Genomic DNA, 21,480 nt, shown 5'->3' on the forward strand with positions numbered 1-21,480 from the left:
ACCTGTTGATGAACATTAGGAGTCGTTTCCAGACAGTAGTTTTAGTGGCTCATTGTAATCTAATATTAAGTGGAATAAGACCTTTAAAAAACAATCAGTGATACTGTTTTTTGATGTAAAAGGGGTGAAGTTCATAAATATCCACCCCCTTACTTCTTTGTTCTTCATTTTGGCATTCTCTTCAAATAAGGTATTTCAAAGGTAGAAAGGGGGGAAATGGCCTAGACTAGCTTTTGAAAAATTTTAAATTGCGCTGCCTCTGTTCTTACATGAAATGGTAAAGAATGAATGTTTTTGTTCGCAGATTGAAGGACTATCCCCAGTATTGTCAGCACTTGGCTTCTATTAGTCACTTTATGCAATTTCCACATCATTTACAGGAGGTAAGTGTCTTCAGTACCTAAGTAGTTGGATGGTTTATCTATTTTAATTTGAATTTGGATTTACTGGCAATGGCATTAAGATTTCTTAATGATTGGCATGATGCAGGCATACGTATTATTTGTTGCTTGTTTTGCAGCTTAATCATGAAAAAATACGGATTTTGGGTTACCTTTTGTAAGCAGTGGTTTTGCTTGATTTAATAAAAGGCTTTTGCTAGTTCTTTTAGCCTAATAATGCTATTGAGGTAGACATCTTTCGCTGTTACCAAGAATCCCTTGCCTGAGTCTAAAAAGGATTTGGAGTGGGACTCTTTGATTAAAATAAGTAAAGTTGTCCCTCTGATTTAAATGTTAACGTGAATCAGAGCTGTTCCTTTTTGTTGTTTTGTTGGTGGTGGTGGTTTGGTTTGGGTTTTGTTTGTTTGGTTTGGGGCGGGGGGTGTGCTGCTCCACGCGGCTTGTAGAATCTTAGTTCCCCAACCAGGGATTGAACCAGGGCCACGGCAGTGAATGTGCCGAGTCCTAACCACTGGACCACCAGGGAATTCCCAGAGCTGTTTCATATAAAACTTTCAGACCAGCTGTTTCTTAAAAATACAGCCTTCTTAAAGTACCTGCTTAGATTCCTTTGAGGTTAAAAAGGAGACAGTCCCTGAGGAAATGGACCTAGAGAATATACATTTTAAGCCATGTTATGTGATTATTCTTGAAATTTGTAAACTATTACTTTAATGATTGATTTTAGGTGATTACTAAACATTCACACTTTTGCCTTACCTTTGGTCAAAGTCAGCTTATAGAGAACAAAGAAAGTTGATTAATCTCTATTAACTTTATTTTACTTTTTTAAAATAAAAGATGAACTGCTTTATAAGATCATATTTTTAAGAAATCAGAAAGATCAGAATTTGAACCTACTTTTAATTCTATTATAATTTAGTACAGCGCTTTCTACCTCATCCCACTGGGTTTGTTTGTAGGAGGGTAGGGTCATTATGATGGTTTAGCCTAGGAAACCATAGCATGGGGGGCAGGAGTGTATTCATGCCTCTTGAGGGGGTGGAGGACTGTGCCAAAACTATAGCACTGAAAACTAGACAGGAAAGCAGAGTTAGAAAAGCTAGGATGGGAGGTCAGAGGCTTACTACAATCAAGTGTTTTTGGAATTGAGAGCTGGGAATATGGGCCTTGGAAGACTAGAGAGAACAAGGGAGGTGGTATGAAAGTGATCACACAAAGCAGTGATCCTAGTTCGCACTGTAACAAGATACCCAGAGAAGAGAAGGGAGGTCATTGTTTATATTTCTAGAGTCAATTTAAAGGGCTGTACTTTCTTCAGAGATTGTCCTTCCTTGAAAATGTCCCCTTTTTTGAATAAAGTTACTGTATATATAGATAATAGTTTGTTTTGTTATAGGTACAAGCTTTGGGAAATAGTATCACAAAGGGTGTGTCAGTCTTCTGATTTGTGTGTGAGAAGGAATTTTATTGGTCTGTGAAATGGAAAGAAAAGAAAGAAAAACTTGTCCTAGAACATCCAGTATCATGCTTACCTCCCGTTGGCTAGGTGGTGTGGTATACACTGTTTTGTGGTAATAGCTTTATTGAGAGAGGACTCACATTGCAGTGTGTTTTTTAGGCCATGGTTTTCTCTCATCAGCATCCAATAGAAAAGAAATTAGTTTGGGCTTCCCTGGTGGTGCAGTGGTTAAGAATCCGCCTGCCAATGCAGGGGACACGGGTTCGAGCCCTGGTCCGGGAAGATCCCACATGCCGTGGAGCAACTAAGCCCGTGCGCCACAACTACTGAGCCCGCGTGCCACAACTACTGAAGTCTGCACGCCTAGAGCCCGTGCTCGCCAACAAGAGAAGCCACCACAATGAGAAGCCCACGCACCACAACAAAGAGTAGCCCCCACTAGTGGCAACTAGAGAAAGCCCGCACGCAGCAACAAAGACCCAACACAGCCAAAAATAAATAAAATTTAAAAAAAAGAAATCAGTTTACTATATAAATTTTAAAACTTTAAAGTTTACATGTATTAAGGGATTTAAGGAAATTTATATGCAGGCATTTGTGGCTACTCTTTTGGAACTTGTTTTGTTAGACTAGTAGTTCTCTTATAAATACTTTAAAAACATACTAATATTTTACCTTTACTCCTTAAGGAGTTCGTGGTATCCACTATATATTACAGATATAGGAATATGGACCAGAATGGGGTGAGACGTAAGGGAGATAGATGAACCAAAAGAGTGCTCTGAAATAATTTCTATTCTCTCAGTAGTGAGCGAAGTGTAATTCAGAAATTTCAGTTTCTGTTAAGAACTCTTTTAATGTGTTTCTCTCTCCCTACCCCCATAGTATATCGAGTATGGACAGCAATCTAGAGATCCTCCTGTGAAAATGCAGGGCTCTATCACAACCCCTGGAAGTATTGCACTGGCTCAAGCCCAGGCCCAGGCCCAGGTTCCAGCGAAAGCTCCCCTTGCTGGTCAGGTTAGCACTATGGTAACCACCTCAACAACCACCACTGTTGCTAAAACAGTTACAGTCACCAGGCCAACTGGAGTCAGCTTTAAGAAAGATGTGCCAGTAAGTAGGTCTATCTTTTTTCTTTGTTGGATTTGATATGTTGTAATATATCCAGTAGTGAACATGTATTTTAATTTTATTATAAACAACACATGCCTACTAAAAAAAAAGCATTTCTCCCTTTGTCTCTCCGCCTTCCCACCCCGATTTCCCACACACAGCCACTATTAATAATAGTTCAATACATATTCTTTCCAGCACTTCCAGTACACAATCATACACACCATGTATATTTTGTATACTAAAGAAATCTGTATACATTTTCCCCCCTGGGATTTGTCTAGGAAGGATTTCAGTTTGTTTATTTTATGTATTTTATTTCTTTAGCCTTCTATTAATACTACAAATATAGATACATTACTTGTGGCCACAGATCAAACAGAGAGAATCGTAGAGCCCCCAGAAAATATCCAAGAGAAAATTGCTTTTATCTTCAACAACCTCTCCCAGTCAAATATGACACAAAAGGTGAGTCGGAAATAATAGTTTATACATCACTACCAATGCTCTCTGTTCTTTTCCTTGATGGGTTGGGGGATTTATATATGACATTCTGCTCCCTTTTAATACTTTTAAAGGTAGAGATAATAGAATGAAAATGAAGGGAACATGGATATACAACTACTGGTTGTGGATTTTGTAGACATTAAATAGCACTGGTTTTATTTTTTATTTTATTTTATTTTTTTCTATTTTGGCCGCACCTTGCGGCGTGTGGGATCTTAGTTCCCCAACCAGGGATCAAACCCACATCCCCTGCGGTGGAAGCGCGGTGTCTTAACCACTGGACCTCCAGGGAAGTCCCAAATAGCATTGTTTTGCAGTAGGTTACAGCCTTTTTGAAGTAAACTTGAAAATGATTTCATGATGATGGAAATTTCATTTGTATTTCTAATCACAATTCATGTCCTCCCAGAAACCATTCGGCACCGAATAAGTGAGGTAGAGCTTCTGAAAAGTAATGATGCACAAGATTATGTGCTAAGACAATACTTGGCAATGTCCGTTTTAGTCAACAAGATTAGCCTGAACAAGTGGGTTCTGAGATGTAATTTATAATGCAAGTACTGTTTTTGAAAATCCCACCATAATTGATTGGAGGAGATTTTTTTTTTTTTTTTTTGGGGGGGGGAGAATTTTGAAGCACTTAGCATCCCTTTTGGAAGAGAAGTTTCAAACTTTACAGATAATTCCTGGAGATATAAATTTAGGAAAACAATAGTTCTGGTGTCAGGTCTGTTAATAGCAGGTTTGTAGATTAGTAATTTATCCTCTTCTGGTCAAATGGAGAGTAAGTAAGATGGGGTTGAGGGACTACATATTTTGTAATTTTAAAGTTTAAAGTGACGGTAGATGTTTCAGTTCTAATCACCCAGTTAAAGAGATGATTGACTCTATACTTAGATGGAATTGAACATACTGTACTTGGATAGCATCTGTCTGAAATTGGGGAGAGATGTAGCATGGTACTTTATTTATTTTTATTAATTTATTTATTTTTGTCTGTGTTGGGTCTTCGTTGCTGCACGCAGGCTTTCTCTAGTTGTGGTGAGCGGGGGCTACTCTTCCTTGCGGTGCGCGAGCTTCTCAGTGCAGTGGCTTCTCTTGTTACGGAGCACGGGCTCTAGGCGTGTGGGCTTCAGTAGTTGTGGCCTGTGGCCTCAGTAGTTGTGGCGCACGGGCTTAGTTGCTCCGTGGCATGTGGGATCTTCCCCGACCAGGGCTCCGAACCCATGTCCCCTGCATTGGCAAGCGGATTCTTAACCACTGAGCCACCAGGGAAGCCCTAGCATGTACTTTAGCATCTAATTTTGCAAGGAGCCACATGCTGTAATATTGTTCACAGAAACAAAACACAAAACTGTTATTTTATCATCTTTTAATTGTATACTTCCCATGTTATAATGGTTGGCTAGGTTGAAGAACTAAAGGAAACTGTTAAGGAAGAATTTATGCCTTGGGTTTCACAATACCTGGTTATGAAGAGAGTCAGTATTGAGCCAAACTTTCACAGCCTATATTCAAACTTCCTTGACACACTGAAGAATCCTGAATTTAATAAGATGGTTCTGAATGAGACCTATAGAAACATCAAAGTAAGTGTTGTATTTCTTTTTATTAATGTTTTGAGTTTGGAAATACTTGATTGTACAGGTGTAATTGGAGGGGGAGGGGTATTGCTGTTTTCTCCTGTATGTGTATATGTTGAAGTATTTATGAAAGTTGCTCTATTTTGTTTCAAATATAGAACTAAATTTTCTTGAAGAATTTAGTCTCACAGACACATTCTGTGCACTATTTACTTTGAAAGTAGCCACTCTTGTGAATTTGTTTTCCTCATTCTATGCATGGTTTTGAAATCTTTACCCTTTGTGCATGTTTTTAGGAAAACAACAGTTCTGGTGTCAGGTTTGTTAATAGCAGGTTGTAGATTAGTAATTTATCCTCTTTTGGTCAAGTGGAGAGTAAGTAAGATGGGGTTGAGGGACTACATATTTTGTAATTTTAAAGTTTAAAGTGACGGTAGATGTTTCAGTTCTTTTTTCTCCCTCATATTATTTGATTATGTACTCTTAGCTTTAATCCCTCTGTTTTTAATAGTCTTATAGAAATCCATTATATTGGTTAATATCTTTCACTATTACAGAAACAGTGCTGCAGTGAGTATTTTCCCTTTTGTCTTAAATGCCAGATATCTCAAGACTCTAGACCTATTGTGGAATAGCTGTTGTTTAGCATTCTCAGAAGTTTAAGTTCACACTCTTCCTAATGAGCTAATGCTTGTTCTATAAAATCCAAGTATTTTTCTTAGGAGGAATAACTTTTCAAGAAAACAGTGTGAACCAGCATGTAGCTGAAAACATTCTTTGCTGAATAACTTGGAATATTGGCTTAGGAACCAGCACTATATTTAAACCTGTGGATAGGAATTTTCCCTATTCTTGGTTACGCTGTAGTGCAAAAGAATTCCTGGCTCCTTTCTGTTGCACAGCTGACTTTGTGCCATTCTGCTGTTGCTGTATGGAGTTAAGGAACATAACTATATTCAGCCTTTGTTATTTGATAGCAAGGATGATTGGGATATATGAAAATTTCCACATAATTTGGAGCAGAATTTCAAGATCCTTTCTTTTAAACAAAAGTTTAAATTACAAATTTAAAGTCATAAATTAAAAGGTATCATATAGTAAGTGGATATATGTGTGTACCCAAGACACTCTTCGTGTGTACCCAAGGCACTCTCATGTGTTGGTTCTGTCCCCCTTAAGAAAGTAAGAAGTAAAGAATTGAAGAAATGGATTAGGTCTCCTAGAAATGTGATAAGTGTGTAAGCAATATTACAGTGTATACTAGAAAGTTATCTTAGTTGTCTCCAGAGATAATGCTAAAGATCACAACATTTACTGCAATCTTGTTATGTTCCTCAGTATGCCTGCTGTCTGGGAAGGACTTAAAAAGTATAGCTATAGTCTTCATTTGAATTGAATTTAGCTCTTCCAGATAGATTTGCAGTTGGGTCTCTGCTTCAAACCTAGCTAAAATTTTCAGTTGTGGGACCATACATGATACTTTTAACCTTGTGTTACTTTATACAATATATTTGTATTACCTTTTTTTTTTTTTTTTTTTAATGGAAAGGCATTTGAAGGTAAAAATGTCACTGAACACAACAAAATATCACAATGATACATGGACAAGATCTACTTTGGGGGCATGTTCTCTATTGACAGCTTGTTTTTAATGTAGAATAATAGAATTCTTAAACATTTAGTTGAGAATATTTTTTTATAAGCTCATTGTCATACCTTCCTTAATCCTGCACTATTTCAGGTGCTCCTGACCTCTGATAAAGCTGCAGCCAATTTCTCTGATCGTTCTTTGCTGAAGAATTTGGGACATTGGCTAGGAATGATCACACTAGCTAAAAATAAACCCATCTTACACACTGTGAGTTTCAACTAAAAGCTCATGTAAAACTTGAGAATGTTCATACAGCATATTCTGTTTAAAAGTCTTGACTTTATTTGGGGCTGTAAAAGTTTGGCCCATGTTTTGAATCCCTAATTGCATGCTCATGGCCTCACATTGTTTAGCAGGATAAACAAAAGCCAATAAGGTATGATTGTTACCCCTTCCTTTTCATAAGGCAAGGGTCAAGTTATTGATTCCAATTTCAGGGGCGAGTTTGGCAAGGTATAATTGGGGGTGTTTTGTGAGGGATTTTCTAGTATATTACCAGCTTTTAAAAATGTTTTTTATTCTAGGACTTGGATGTAAAATCTTTGCTGCTAGAAGCTTATGTTAAAGGACAGCAAGAATTGCTCTATGTAGTCCCCTTTGTTGCCAAAGTCTTAGAATCTAGCATTCGTAGTGTGGTGAGTAAATTCTAATATTTTATTGATGGCTAATTTGTAAGAGTTAGTTTGTTTTAGCACAAGGTTTAGAGGCTATATCCTTAGTTCTTATGGACATAGAGCTAGTGCAGTTAGTTTTCCTCAGGGAAACTTGGGATTTCCAAATTGAGAGGCCAAGTAGTATTATAGGACTGGTTTTAATGGGTGGTTTTGGGTTCTGGTGTTTTTCTGAAATATAATATTATAGATGGGAAGGCTAGGGGTTTTATTATGGCCACATAGGTGTAAGTGCTTAACTTTTAGATAATACAAATTAAAGAGTAATTTTGGGGCAAGCTTAACATAACGGTTTTCTTTAGGTTTTTAGGCCACCCAACCCCTGGACAATGGCAATTATGAATGTATTAGCTGAGCTACATCAGGAACATGACTTAAAGGTAAATTTGTTGCTCTTTATCCCTAAGAACACTCTCTGGCTTTACATTATTAAAATTTACAGGAAAAAGAGGGTATTTGGGGGGAAGCACTATGACAAATGGGTGAGAATACTGTATAATATGAAGCTAAATTTTCATTTTTAATATTCTAATTGAATACTGGAATTATGCAGTTAAACTTGAAGTTTGAGATTGAGGTCCTCTGCAAGAACCTTGCATTAGACATCAATGAGCTGAAACCTGGAAACCTCCTAAAGGATAAAGATCGCCTAAAGAACTTAGATGAGCAACTCTCTGCTCCAAAGAAAGATGTCAAGCAGCCAGAAGAGCTCCCTCCAATCACAACCACAAGTAAGTGTGATAATTAGCCCTCTGTTTATCAGATGTTCTCTTTAATGGTACATTCCCATGCATATAACAAATTATAATTATTCTGTGTAATGGGGTGCTGAAACTTTGTGTACTTTCTGGTGAGCCTTCTAAATTATTAAGGAAAAGTTAGTTATGTTTAGGCATTGTCTTACCGTATTAGAGTCTATCTGGGTAGTTCATGTGGTATTCATAACTAATATTATTAATCAGTTGTTTCTCATATCCCAACTAAGCCAGGTTATCTTTTACATTGTTTGAGGTCTCCGAGAAAGAATTGCATTGGCATGATGACCTGTGTTATTCCTCAAATCTGGGGGTGGCCAGATCAGCTCGACCTGTTAGGGGAGTGGATTATTTGACCTGGATCCAGGAGGATTGGAAGTGTGGGGGCTGTAGGAGTGTAGAATGATTGGGAGTTGTGGTTAGAATGAACCAGCTTTTCTTCTTTTTCTCAGCTCTCAGTTTAAGAATCCCCAGGTAAATTGAGGGAACAGCTTAGGTTGAAAACTGACATCTATAATATAGAATAATCGAACAAGGCTTGGGCCTGCTAATATGGTGTGACCCCTCAATTGCTTTCTGTGCCCACCGTGCACCGATACAGTTTTACATGCTTTGTTCAAATCTCTATTAAAATAACAATTTCCCTTATAATAATTCAAGGTGGAAGAATGTGACCTGTTCCACCCCTCCCCCCATTCAATTAGTTTAATTAGATAAAGACCACATGATGCCCTGCTAATTTTATAGTAAAGTCAAGAAGTGTGCTCCTTTTATTAATAAGCTCTTATTTTATCTCTCTACATTTAGCAACTTCTACAACACCAGCTACCAGTACCACCTGTACAGCCACGGTTCCACCACAGCCACAGTACAGCTACCATGACATCAATGTCTATTCCCTTGCGGGACTGGCACCACACATTACTCTAAACCCAACAGTAAGTAAACACCACCCTATTCCTCAATTCCTACTTTGTGACAAGGTAGACTGGTTACTTTCCCATCCCTCTTCCCCTTCCTTCTGGATTCCTAGGTTGTAGGCTTTTGTGGCAGAGAGTAAGGATCAGGAATTGCTGTGTAGTATAGCTGAGATCTTTTTTCTAACTCTAAAAATAAGTCGTTGTGACTAGACATCACTTATATTGGCCCCTCATATCCAAACCCATGAAAATTAAGTAAGCTGCCAATATAATCACAATCTCCAAGTATTCCTTATATAGTCAGAAGATGCTTAGTGTATACCATAGGTTTTTGGTTTTTTTTTTATTATTTTATTTTATCATTATTATTTATTTATTTATTTTTGGCCGTGTTGGGTCTTTGTTGCTGTGTGCAGGTTTTCTCTAGTTGCGGCGAGCGGGGGCTGCTCTTTGCTGCTGTGCGCGGGCTTCTCATTGCAGTGGCTTCTCTTGTTGTGGAGCACAGGCTATAGGCGCACAAGCTTCAGTAGTTGTGGCACGCAGGCTCAGGAGTTATGGCTTGCAGGCTCTAGAGCGCAGGCTCAGTAGTTGTGGCGCACGGGCTTAGTTGCTCCGCGGCATGTGGGATCTTCCCGGACCAGGACTTGAACCCATGTCCCCTGCATTGGCAGGCGGATTCTTAACCACTGTGCCACCAGGGAAATCCCTAGGTTTTTGTTCTTTATTATCATGTTACCTTAGTCTTGCATTAAGCCATATCTCTTGGAACATAGCTGGAACTGAGCTGGTGTGTGCGTGTGTGTGTGTAAAGTCTCCAGGCCAAGGTCTGGAAGTGGACTTAGTACGCTCAGTTATGTTTCTGTGGCCTGATTCTGTGAGATTGTCTGGTCTATTAAATAACTTCCCGTCAGTCCTTTTTCCTATACTTAAAGGTAGTATTCTACTCTGTATATTGAGGGTGACGATTGCTTGTTTATCCTCATTCTCTTATTCTGCTTAACACAGTTGTTTAGTTCAAAATCAGATTTCATGGTCTTTGCTTTTTAGAAATTGAAACAGTCGTAACATAAATACATTGAAGTTTTGTATTTAAAGGACTTTGAAAGGGTTTTAAAGAGATCATTTTTAACCTGTTTTTGTTTGTTTTTGCTTCTGTAGATATGGCACTTGGTTTTTGGGGAAAAAACTAGGTCTAGAAATTATGATTCTCTTTTATAATACTCCCAATAATTGAATATTTTTATAAGTTCATCATGAATATTTTTTTAAGTTTCTTAAAAATTCAGTGAATGCCTGGAAGCAGTCTTTCAATGAAGCAGGTTTCAGTGTATGGTAATTTTTTATAAAACGCTTGCTATTTTGAAAATAATAGTTTTTGTAGAAAGCCTTTTCTCTTATAGCCATTATCTTGTAATAACTTAGTGGAGTGTAATCTATAAAAATACTGATTACTACGCTGTACACCTGAAACTAATGTAATATTTTAAGTCAACTATACTTCAATAAAATTTTTTTTAATTTAAAAAACAAAAGTACCATGCAGAAAGTGAACAGACAAGCCACAAACAGAAATGATAGTCCCAATAGATATAACCACAAAGGATTAGTATTTAGTGCATATAAATAAACCTGCAAACCAAGAAAAGAACCCAACAGAAAAACTGAAGATATATTTTGTAGAAGAAGAAATATCAAGTCATCCAGCATATGGAAAATGCTAAACCTCATTAGCTGTCAGGAAAATGCAAATTAAAACCACAATATAAAATTTAAAATCCCCCAACTAGGCAAAAATTGAAAGTATGATCATACCAGCTGTTGGTACAATAGAAACTGTTATGCATTGCTGGTGGGGGGTATAATATAATCATTTTGGGGGAAAAAATATGGCATAACCTATTAAAACAGAATATGTGATTTTAAAAAAAAAAGCCTTTTCTCTGTAAACTTGATTCTTTTCGCATTTCCCCATGCTACTACTTTCTCTTCTTTCTTTCTTTTTTTTTTTTTTAATATTTATTTATGGCTGCGTCGGGTCTTAGTTGTCATGCACAGGCTTCTTTCTAGTTGTGGCGCGGGCTCCAGAGCGCATGGGATCAGTAGTTGGCATCACACGGGCTTAGTTGCCCCTTGGCATGGCATGTGGTATCTTAGTCCCCCAGGGATCGAACCCGCGTCCTCTGCATTGGAAGGCAGATTTTTTAACCACTGGACCACCAGGGAAGTCCCAAGAAGTTACTTTCTTTAGGAGTACTTGAGCCACAAATTTTGACTAAGCAGGTAGTGTCTTTAAGCATCTTGTAATGAACAGTTTGCCCATTAAATTTTATCTATAATCATGTATCACAAGATATACTGACTACTATGCCTTCTTTGGAGCCCAGGTTGTTTCCTTAGCTTTTCATTGGTTAATTTAAAGTAGAAATTGGTAGTTCATGGTTAACCTTGAAATAATGACAAAAACATGGGTGTGATTACTGACAGAAATTGGGTTGTCTTATTTAAACAAGCTGTTGACTTGTTTTTTCCTCCCTAGATTCCCTTGTTTCAGGCCCATCCACAGTTGAAGCAGTGTGTGCGCCAAGCAATTGAAAGGGCCGTCCAGGAGCTGGTCCATCCTGTAGTGGATCGATCAATTAAGATTGCCATGACTACTTGTGAGCAAATAGTCAGGAAAGATTTTGCCCTGGATTCTGAGGAATCTCGAATGCGAATAGCAGCTCATCACATGATGCGAAACTTGACAGCTGGAATGGCTATGATTACTTGCAGGGAACCTTTACTCATGAGCATATCCACCAACCTGAAAAACAGTTTTGCCTCAGCCCTTCGTGTAAGTCGATTATTTTCTTGTTGTTGTATAAAACTCATTATTGCTTATCTGAAAATGTTTCTTTTCCTTTGCTAGTAACAGTGAGCATTTCCACTTATTATAATAGTTACCATATGTGTTTGATGTCCTCCCCTTTAGACTGTAAATTCTGTGAGATGAAGCATCATGTCTGTTTTTGCTCACTATTATATCCTTAATAATGTTTGGCAGATAGTAGATACTCCAGATATTTACTGGTTTAAAGAAATGAAGGATTTTTTTTAAAAACTGCCTAAGTTAACAGTCTTGATTCTGTTTACCATGAAGAATTTAAAGTATTTTGGAGTAGGACAGTACAAAACAACTTAGAGTGACTCTGTATGTCTGTGCGAGCACACACACACCACACAGACACACACATACACTCTTCAGGTAACTCAGTTATTAATTTGGGGTCTCAGATGTCATGGTTAATAATGCCTTTGTTTACTGCTTTACTGCTTTCGTAGTGTCCACCATCTTCACAGAAACCTGGTAAGATGTTTCAGTTGAGTAGTATTTTCATCTTGTAGATGAAGATGATTGTTAGACTATTTCATGGTCACAGCTAATGAGTCATAAGTAGAGTTGGAACTTCTAAAATTAATTTGTCTAAGCACTGCATTTTCAATTATCCCATCTGTCTGTTTCGTCTACCCACAGAAAACTTTAAATTTTTTTCTGTCTCTCCCCCTCCCAATAGACTGCATCCCCACAACAAAGGGAAATGATGGATCAGGCAGCTGCTCAGTTAGCTCAGGACAATTGTGAATTAGCTTGCTGTTTTATTCAGAAGACTGCAGTAGAAAAAGCAGGCCCTGAGATGGACAAGAGATTAGCAACTGTAAGTGTTTAGCATTTGCCTTTTAAGTATTGTGTTTTTCCATTTAAGAAAGTGCCTCATAACAAGAACCTCAGTGACTTTTTTTGTTTGCAGGAATTTGAGCTGAGAAAACATGCTAGGCAAGAAGGGCGCAGGTACTGTGATCCTGTTGTGTTAACATACCAAGCTGAGCGGATGCCAGAGCAAATCAGGCTGAAAGTGAGAATTGGGGGCTCTGTCTCTCCCTGCCCCATCTTTGTTTTCTTTCTGTTCTTGTTGCTTAACTCCTCACCAGGACTAGGATAGGGGGTTTAAATGCTGTTTCTGAGAAAGCATTTCATTTCACTTAAAGGTTACCTGTGGAGAAGACATAGAAATAGCTTAGATGTGTCCCCTCCCCCTATTGTTGAAGTGCCTTTTAGTTTTTGTTTCCCAACTTGGTCTTCCCTTCTGGTACTTGAGTTTTTATTGCTAGTTGGTTGTTGGTGAGAAGATGATGTTGAGAAATTTTATCATTTTTACCAGCTCCACTGGAGAATTGCACTGGCAGCATGGTCGTACTTGAGTCATTTTCCAGTGGAAAAGCTCTTAATTTATAAATAAGGGTGACTCTAACAGGTCTCAGGGAAATAGGAAACACTGAACTGTGTGCATGCACATGCATGCATATTCAGTCATGCTGTTAAATGTTGTAATGACTCCTGTGTCCCTTCTCAGAACCCCTGTGCTTACTCCCATGCAAAATTTCCACTTTGATAAAAAGGTTTCCCTTGATTGTGAAGAGAATCCTGTTAAACTAAGTTTTCTTCTTCCAAGGTTGGTGGTGTGGACCCAAAGCAGCTGGCTGTTTATGAAGAGTTTGCACGCAATGTGCCTGGCTTCTTGCCTACAAATGATTTAAGTCAGCCCACAGGATTTTTAGCTCAGCCCATGAAGGTAAATACTCGTCTTGGATTAAATTGAGTAATTTACAGTTTAATTTGAATGTTTTTGTCAGTTAATCTATCACTGGTTCCTGGGAGCTTAAGTTATAGGGAAAAAAATTACCCACGGTTATTGAGTTGTATAGATATTCTTTGTATCAGATAAGCATGGCATTCGGGAATTTTTTTAAATCCATGAGGTTGATTTAACTTTCATGTTTGGCCAACTAAAGTAATTTACGTGGTGACCTCATGGCTTCCTCTGTTCTTTATAAAAACATTTTCTAAAAATTTGAAATGTTATTTACACAGAAGTTGAAAATGTAAGGGGAAACATTTTCCTTTTGAACCACTTGAACATAGGTGCTGATCTTGATGGCCCAGTCTCTTGAATCCTTTGGTCTGTGTTTCCTACAAAGACGTTCTTCTGTGTGACCATTGTATAACCATTGAAATCAGGAAGTTAACACTGATACCTTAGTATCATCTAATCCTTAGACCTAATTCAAGTTTTACCAAGTGTCCCAGTATTGTCTTCTTGGAGTGAAAGGACCTAAATCAGAATCACGCATTTCAGGGAATTCCCTGGTGGTCCAGTGGATAGGACTCTGTGCTTGTACTGCGGGGGCCTGGGTTCGATCCCTGGTCAGGGAACTAAGATCCCGAAAGCTGTGCGGCGCACCACCCCCCCCCCCAAAAAAAAAAAACCACACATTTCATTTAGTCGTCATATTTAAAATTTTTCCCGCAGGTCAGTCTACTCCAGCTCCTTTTCTCATCTTCCCATGGCCTTCACACTTTGATTACAGGCCAGTGATTTTGTAGAATGACCTGATTTGGGTTTGTACAGTATGTTCTCATGAATAGATTCAGGTAGTACATCTTTGATAGGAATACCACAGAAATGATGCTGTGTTCTTATTCTGTCCTATTAGGTTTTGACAGTTGGCCTGAATACTATATTTTCCATGGTTTGGATTATATACTTTCATAGGCTGCAGATTAGATGCTACAAGTGGTGCTGCTCTCAGCCTTTCCCATTATTTATCATGCTCTTTCATCACTTGGTTGTATTGGTGTCTGCAAGGCTTTCCACTGTCAAGTAAACAAAACACACCCCCACCAGTGCTTGCTTTGCACTGCACCACTTAATGGCATCAAGACCAAACAGTTCAGGAAGGGGAATGGAAGAGCCCCTCCATGTTTTGATGAAAAAGAGAGAGAGAAAAAAAATAATAAGGGTAGTTAATATACCAATAGACTTTTAAAAAAAAATATTCATTTATTTTTTTGGCTGCGCCGGGTCTTAGTTGCGGCACGCGGGATCTTTAATTGCGGCGCGGGCTCTTCGTTGTGGCGTGTGGATTTCCTCTCTCTAGTTGTGGTGCGCAGGCTCCAGGGCACGTGGGCTCTGTAGTTGCAGTACGCGGGCTCTCTCGTTAAGGTTCGCAGGCTCAGTAGTTGTGGCATGTGGGCTTAGTTGCCCCATGGCATGTGGGATCTTATTCCCTGACCAGGGATCGAACCCTTTCCCCCTGCATTGGAAGGCGGATTCTTTATCACTGGACCACCAGGGAAGTCCCCCAGTAGACTTTTTTTTTTTAATTTAATTTATTTTATTTTTGGCTGCGTTGGGTCTTCGCTGCTGCACGTGGGCTTTTCTCTGGTTGTGGTGAGCGGGGGCTGCTCTTCGTTGCGGTGTGCGGGCTTCTCATTGCGGTGGCTTCTCTTGTTGCAGAGCATGGGCTCTAGGCGCACGGGCTTCAGTAGTTGTGGCATGCGGGCTCAGTAGTTGCGGCACATGGGCTTACTTGCTCCGCGGCATGTGGGATCTTCCCGGGCCAAGGCTGGAACCCGTGTCCCCTGCGTTGGCAGGCGGATTCTTAACCACTGCACCACCAGGGAAGCCCCCCAATAGACTTTTAAATTGCTACCTGTGCCAGTGAAAAATCTTTAATTTTTTTCCTCTCTCTTCCCCCCCCCCGCTTTTTTTGGTTATTTCCTCCTCCAAAACAGCAAGCTTGGGCAACAGATGACGTAGCTCAGATTTATGATAAGTGCATTACAGAACTGGAGCAGCACCTTCACGCCATCCCACCAACTTTGGCCATGAACCCCCAAGCTCAGGCTCTTAGAAGTCTTTTGGAGGTTGTAGTATTATCTCGAAACTCTCGGGATGCCATAGCTGCTCTTGGATTGCTCCAGAAGGTTAGTTCTTAAACTGTTAATTTTAGAAGAAACTAGGTTTGTAAATATCTAGTGACCTGCACCATTATCTACTTAAGTTATGCTTAAAATTTTAAAAATTAATATAAAGCAAGTTTTGTTTTGTAATAAGCAGATGATTTTCTCCAGAGTAGAGTGTTGTAAATAGTTACAACTGTAAAGTGTGAAATCTTTTCTTTTTTCCATAAACGTAAGATTTTCTGGAATTACAATTTAAGAAACTTTAAAAGATAGCCCTTTAGATTTTGAGGGACAGTTGATCCAAGTACTTGGGTAAGGGGGTGGGGTATGGGGCAGCATTAGGTTATTACTGTTTAGGGACAGTGTCACCTTTCTTGACAGGGAAGAACACTAAGCATGGACTAGAAAGAACTCAGAGAGTGTGTGTGTTAGGCAAGTGAAAAGGATTTTAGTGAATGGAGAGATTGTTAACTTGTGGCTTTAGAAGGTATGTTGTACTTTGCATTAAGGTTTGGTTATTGACTTTGATAATTGGGCTGAATACTGTATTTTCCATGGATCTGAACACTTTTTTTCTTCCATAGGCTGTAGAGGGCTTACTAGATGCCACCAGTGGTGCTGATGCCGACCTCCTGCTTCGCTACAGAGAGTGCCACCTCTTGGTCTTAAAAGCTCTTCAAGATGGCCGGGCATATGGGTCTCCATGGTGTAACAAACAGATCACAAGGTCAGTAGCCATCTTAGAAGAGTAATATTTATTGAACTGCTTTCTCACATACATGACCCTAAGTACTGAGAATTGTTGAATGTTTGTTCTTTTTCCGTCTGGTGCCCATGATGGATACAGAGAACCAGTACCTTGTTTTGGGGAATAAATGATAGATATGGATTTTAAAAGGTTTCAGTGATTTCATAGAAGTGATGTTCATAAATAAATAATGTCTTAAATGGAATGCTTTGTTTTCTAGACTTCGAGAACAAAACTTGTGTTTTAACACTGGGTCATCTGTTGTACTTCTTTACTGGTTATTTTGAATCTTGAAAACTGATTTTTAGTTGGTTCTCAAGACATCCTTAATTTGGAACAAGTTACCATTTAATAAAATGGGCTCTTTATTTTACCTGATATATAGTATGGTTAAGCCTTTATGAATAAAGAAATACTGACTTTTCTAGGTGCCTAATTGAGTGTCGGGATGAATATAAATACAATGTGGAGGCAGTGGAGTTGCTAATTCGCAATCATTTGGTCAATATGCAACAGTATGATCTTCACCTAGCTCAGGTATGGAAGGAATTAAACAGGAAAAGTGACCTCTGGTAGTTGGGAAGTGTGTTTGCTGTAAGTGCTGTCTTTCTTACATTGTGCTTTCTGTGTTGCCAGTCAATGGAGAATGGTTTAAACTACATGGCTGTGGCATTTGCTATGCAATTGGTAAAAATCCTGCTGGTGGATGAAAGGAGTGTTGCCCATGTTACTGAGGCAGATCTGTTCCACACCATTGAAACCCTCATGAGGATTAATGCTCACTCCAGAGGCAATGCTCCTGAAGGGTGAGAAGGAAATGCTTTGGGATTCTTGTGTATTCAGCAGTCTAAGAGCTTTAGAAATGACTGAATAGACTTAGTAACGTTACCTGTTATATAACTGCTTTACCTACAACATATGGTAAGCTTTGGTGAGGCCTAATATTGTCCCTTGAGATATGAAAGCTTAACTAACTGCCAAGCCTTCTTGCTGTAGAGCAGTACATACAGCACTAGATTTGGTGTCAGAGTCCTCTGTTTAAGGCCTGGCTCTGCTGCTTAAAATCTGATTTTAGGCAAGTCAACTTACCCTCCCTAAGCCTGTTTCTTGTGTAAAATGGAAATAATATCTTGAAGAACTGTTGAGAATTAAGATGAATAACACAAAGCATGGCACATAGCGGGCATGCAGTGAATAATTTTTTGACCACGAACATTAGTTCCATTTCATTGGGCATTGTTTTTTTGTCAAGAAGTGACTTAACTGAAGTCAGTCATTTGCATATTATGTCCTCATGAGTAAACAGATATGAAGAAACCGAGGATAGTTTTGTTTAAATATGGGAATGGTAAAATTATCATCACTCTTGTGGTCTCTCTTAAATAAACAAATTGTCCAACTGTATGTCTGTGAAATCACAACCAAGAATAGACTGATTTTCATTCTGGATTTATTGTACTAGATTGCCCCAGCTGATGGAAGTAGTGCGATCCAACTATGAAGCAATGATTGATCGTGCTCATGGAGGCCCTAACTTTATGATGCATTCTGGGATCTCTCAAGCCTCAGAGTATGATGATCCTCCAGGCCTGAGGGAGAAGGCAGAGTATCTTCTGAGGGAATGGGTGAATCTCTACCATTCAGCAGCAGCTGGTCGTGACAGTACCAAAGCTTTCTCTGCGTTTGTTGGACAGGTAGAGCTTTTGGAAAGAAAGGTGCTTTTTATTCAACATAAGTAGGGTGTGATGCCTCCAATATTAAAGCTCAGTATTATGTACCTGTGGTCAGTTACCTCCATACTCATGTAAACCAAAAATGTCACCATCGTTACTCTGTTAAATTGGTACTGTTTCTTTTCCCATCATTGGTCACTAAGCAGTAAAGTCAACATTTCCCATCCCCTTTAGTTCTTTTTGTCCGATTTCAGTTGTTACAGCTACAAAGTACAATGGGTCAGGTAATGAACAATGAAATTGCCAAATGTATATAGTAATTTTACCAGCTTGATAATCAGCAGTGATGGGATTACGGGCTAATCTGTAAAGTTCTTATAATAGCCCATGTTTAAAAAGTAAAATAAGGAGTACCCTGGTGGTCTAGTGGTTAGGATTTGGTGCTTTCACTGCAGTGGCCTGGGTTCAATCCCTGGTTGAGGGAACTAAGAATCCTGCAAGCCCTGAGGTGCAGCCAAAAAAAAAAAAAAAAAATTTTTTTTTTTTTTTAATTTAACAGTAAAATAAAACACAACAAAACAAGAAAACCTTAAGTATTTAAATGGTGGAGATTTTTATTTTATTTTCTAAATTAAGTACCTTATCTACCTAAAATAGCTTATTTCTGCAGTTCGACCATTGTATTTCTTCAAACTGAGACCAAAGCTTAGGTGTGCCACCAAAGAAAGATGCAAATTAAATCTATTATCAGATAAATGACAATTGAATGTGGAAGAGCTGATTTGAATTTTAGAAGTTGTCAGGAATTGGATTTACTCTTCAAGATGACTAATTTCTTAGTAAATCATACTAAGTAAGTTTCTCCCTTAAAAGAATCGAGGGAATTATAAAAACATACCCTATTGAAAAGCTGTTACTGCATATTTACAGTTTGATTTCTGATTTGGATAGAGGAATTTCAAATCAATTGGTTTTTGTGATCATTGATAGTTCATGGGTATGGATGTGGCACCTGTCTCAGCTCTCTTGTTGGCTTATTTGCTCTTGTTCTCTCCATTTGAAAAAGATAATGTATTATACTTTTCTATTCTCTTTTGAATCCTTTTGAGAATTCCTTTTTTCTTTTTCTGCTCCCTCTTGATCATAGCAGTCTATCCTCATTTCTTCTCCCCCCCTTAGTTTTTCAGATTTCATTGTACAAAGTCCCTTTGCTGGCCTTCTGTTTTTCCTAGGGTATATTATTGTCAGTTCAGCTGTGTTATTGCTTATCAAGGGACATTTAAATTGTTTTAAAGTTTCCAAGATAATGGTCAAGTTTTCATTCTGGGCTTGGTTTCAGCACTGACCTCCTCCCTCTGCAGCCTTAACGCTTGTTACACTGTCTTCTTTTTCTTCTTTCATACTAGCGAAATAACTTCTCTGCTTCACTTCCAAATCATATGTCATAAAATTTGTACTTTATCCTTTCTTTTAAATAAACTTGCCCTTTCCACTTTATCTTAATTTACATTAAAATAGCCAGGTATAATCTGTGAGCATTTTGCTTTGGTACCTATTACTGTATAAATTATTATTTGATTTTCCTAGTGCAAGTAGTTGGAGTTTCAAAAACTTTGTTGTTATTGGTTAAGTCAGTTAGAAGAAATTATGTGAGAAACTAAAATACATGTAACTTAATCTCTTACTTGGGGGAAATACACATTGACCAGAATGTCTTAATATGACTTAATGGGTTACTAAAAGTTGGTTTAATTTGCATAATTAACTTTTGAAATTATTGGCTATGGACTGCTGTTAAAAATTGCCATGTTATTATCTCTCAACTCCCGTCAAACTTAAAACTGAAGGAATTCTGTCATGGATCCTTAATGTAAAAGTCATTTTCATGACCCTTTTTTTTTTTTCACAAAGTAAGAATCACAAATGTGACAATAGGATTGAATGAAAGAATACTTCTTACATGAAAATTAAAATTTTATTCATGTGTATTATCTCATTGTGCCTTGTAATGTTTTTGTTCCCTTGGTAGATGCACCAGCAAGGAATCCTGAAGACTGATGACCTCATAACAAGGTTCTTTCGTCTGTGTACTGAAATGTGTGTTGAAATCAGTTACCGTGCTCAGGCAGAACAGCAGCACAATCCTGCTGCTAATCCCACCATGATCCGAGCCAAGTGCTATCACAACCTGGATGCCTTTGTCCGACTCATTGCACTGCTAGTAAAGCACTCAGGGGAGGCCACCAACACTGTCACAAAGATTAATCTGCTGAATAAGGTCTGAAATCCTTTCTTGCCTTAGTCTTTGCACACTTGAAGTCTGTATCAGTGGTTCTCAACCCTACAGGGCCCTCAAAACATTTTGTAATATCCCCTTTTCTGTCCAGATATTAAATTCATAGATAATATGTAAACATAATCACCGAGTTTTAGAGGAAGAGTATGGTGCCTTAACTGAAAGACACCCCTCCCCTAAAACAAAACAAAAACATATAACGTATTTTCAGTATGTTAATGTTTGGTAATGAGTACACTAGAAAGTATTTAAGTAGTATGAGATTTGCCCCCATGTACAGAATCACTGTGAATGAGATGGCTAGACATGTCCATTGATAACAAAAATTGGCAACTCAAATAGCATGAGTGACATTGCAGTTGTCTTGATTTTCTGAAAAGGAACAAAGCAGAATTTCTGTTTGATTTATGCAGTGGAATTGCTGGAAATTTGAATGTTAAGATAGTGCAAAAATGAACTTAGAGCTTGGTCTTGGATAATTACAAATGGGTTCACATACATCCCCCACTGTTCAGTGATAAAATCAAGTGGAATGCAGGATAGTTCTTAAATATTTCTGCAACCTAATAGCATACCTGACCTTCCATCTACTAAATGCCAAGAGAAGTATAAATCATTTGCCTCTTGTCAGCTTTATGTCAGACCAGAAAAATTAGGTGGTTTGATTGTGTTAACATGATAAAATATGATGTACCGTGCTGATTTCTAGAGCTTTAGAAAAACTTGTGGAACGTATACATGTCTAGTATACTTCCATATACAGGGGTATGGAAATTCAAAGAAACCATGCAAAATTCTGTAGGGCAGATCAAACCCCAATGCATGGTCCCTTTGGCTACCAGTATGTAATTTTATATTTCCTTTCATGTGGGGCGTAACGATGCAAGGTAAAAAAGCATGGCTAGACAGTGGT

General features: G+C 38.4%; 1 protein-coding gene and 2 non-coding genes across 8 annotated transcripts in view; all 3 read left to right on the forward strand.

Annotated features, from left to right (window-relative positions):
* The window catches only part of CNOT1 (CCR4-NOT transcription complex subunit 1), a 102,769-nt gene that overhangs the window by 71,082 nt on the left and 10,207 nt on the right, over window positions 1-21,480 (forward strand). For 3 of the 6 annotated variants that reach the window (XM_061174221.1, XM_061174220.1, XM_061174219.1), the window contains exons 22-40: window positions 305-383; window positions 2,749-2,979; window positions 3,307-3,447; window positions 4,896-5,075; window positions 6,811-6,927; window positions 7,245-7,355; window positions 7,694-7,771; window positions 7,945-8,122; window positions 8,954-9,084; window positions 11,603-11,899; window positions 12,621-12,761; window positions 12,855-12,959; window positions 13,557-13,676; window positions 15,680-15,871; window positions 16,435-16,577; window positions 17,027-17,135; window positions 17,235-17,404; window positions 18,061-18,313; window positions 20,301-20,549. In XM_061174221.1, the coding sequence (XP_061030204.1) occupies window positions 305-383; window positions 2,749-2,979; window positions 3,307-3,447; window positions 4,896-5,075; window positions 6,811-6,927; window positions 7,245-7,355; window positions 7,694-7,771; window positions 7,945-8,122; window positions 8,954-9,084; window positions 11,603-11,899; window positions 12,621-12,761; window positions 12,855-12,959; window positions 13,557-13,676; window positions 15,680-15,871; window positions 16,435-16,577; window positions 17,027-17,135; window positions 17,235-17,404; window positions 18,061-18,313; window positions 20,301-20,549 (3,025 nt within the window). The remainder of the gene's footprint in view (window positions 1-304; window positions 384-2,748; window positions 2,980-3,306; window positions 3,448-4,895; window positions 5,076-6,810; window positions 6,928-7,244; window positions 7,356-7,693; window positions 7,772-7,944; window positions 8,123-8,953; window positions 9,085-11,602; window positions 11,900-12,620; window positions 12,762-12,854; window positions 12,960-13,556; window positions 13,677-15,679; window positions 15,872-16,434; window positions 16,578-17,026; window positions 17,136-17,234; window positions 17,405-18,060; window positions 18,314-20,300; window positions 20,550-21,480) is intronic. The other 3 variants (XM_061174222.1, XM_061174224.1, XM_061174223.1) reach the window with 1 other exon arrangement.
* On the forward strand, window positions 5,881-6,019 carry LOC133079197 (small nucleolar RNA SNORA46). Its single transcript, XR_009698080.1, has one exon. It is a non-coding gene; the product is annotated as a small nucleolar RNA SNORA46 (small nucleolar RNA).
* Window positions 14,246-14,317, forward strand: TRNAT-UGU (transfer RNA threonine (anticodon UGU)). Its single transcript has one exon. It is a non-coding gene; the product is annotated as a tRNA-Thr (tRNA).

This window comes from Eubalaena glacialis, chromosome 18 (assembly GCF_028564815.1).
Source record: "Eubalaena glacialis isolate mEubGla1 chromosome 18, mEubGla1.1.hap2.+ XY, whole genome shotgun sequence".
Lineage (NCBI taxonomy): Eukaryota > Metazoa > Chordata > Mammalia > Artiodactyla > Balaenidae > Eubalaena > Eubalaena glacialis.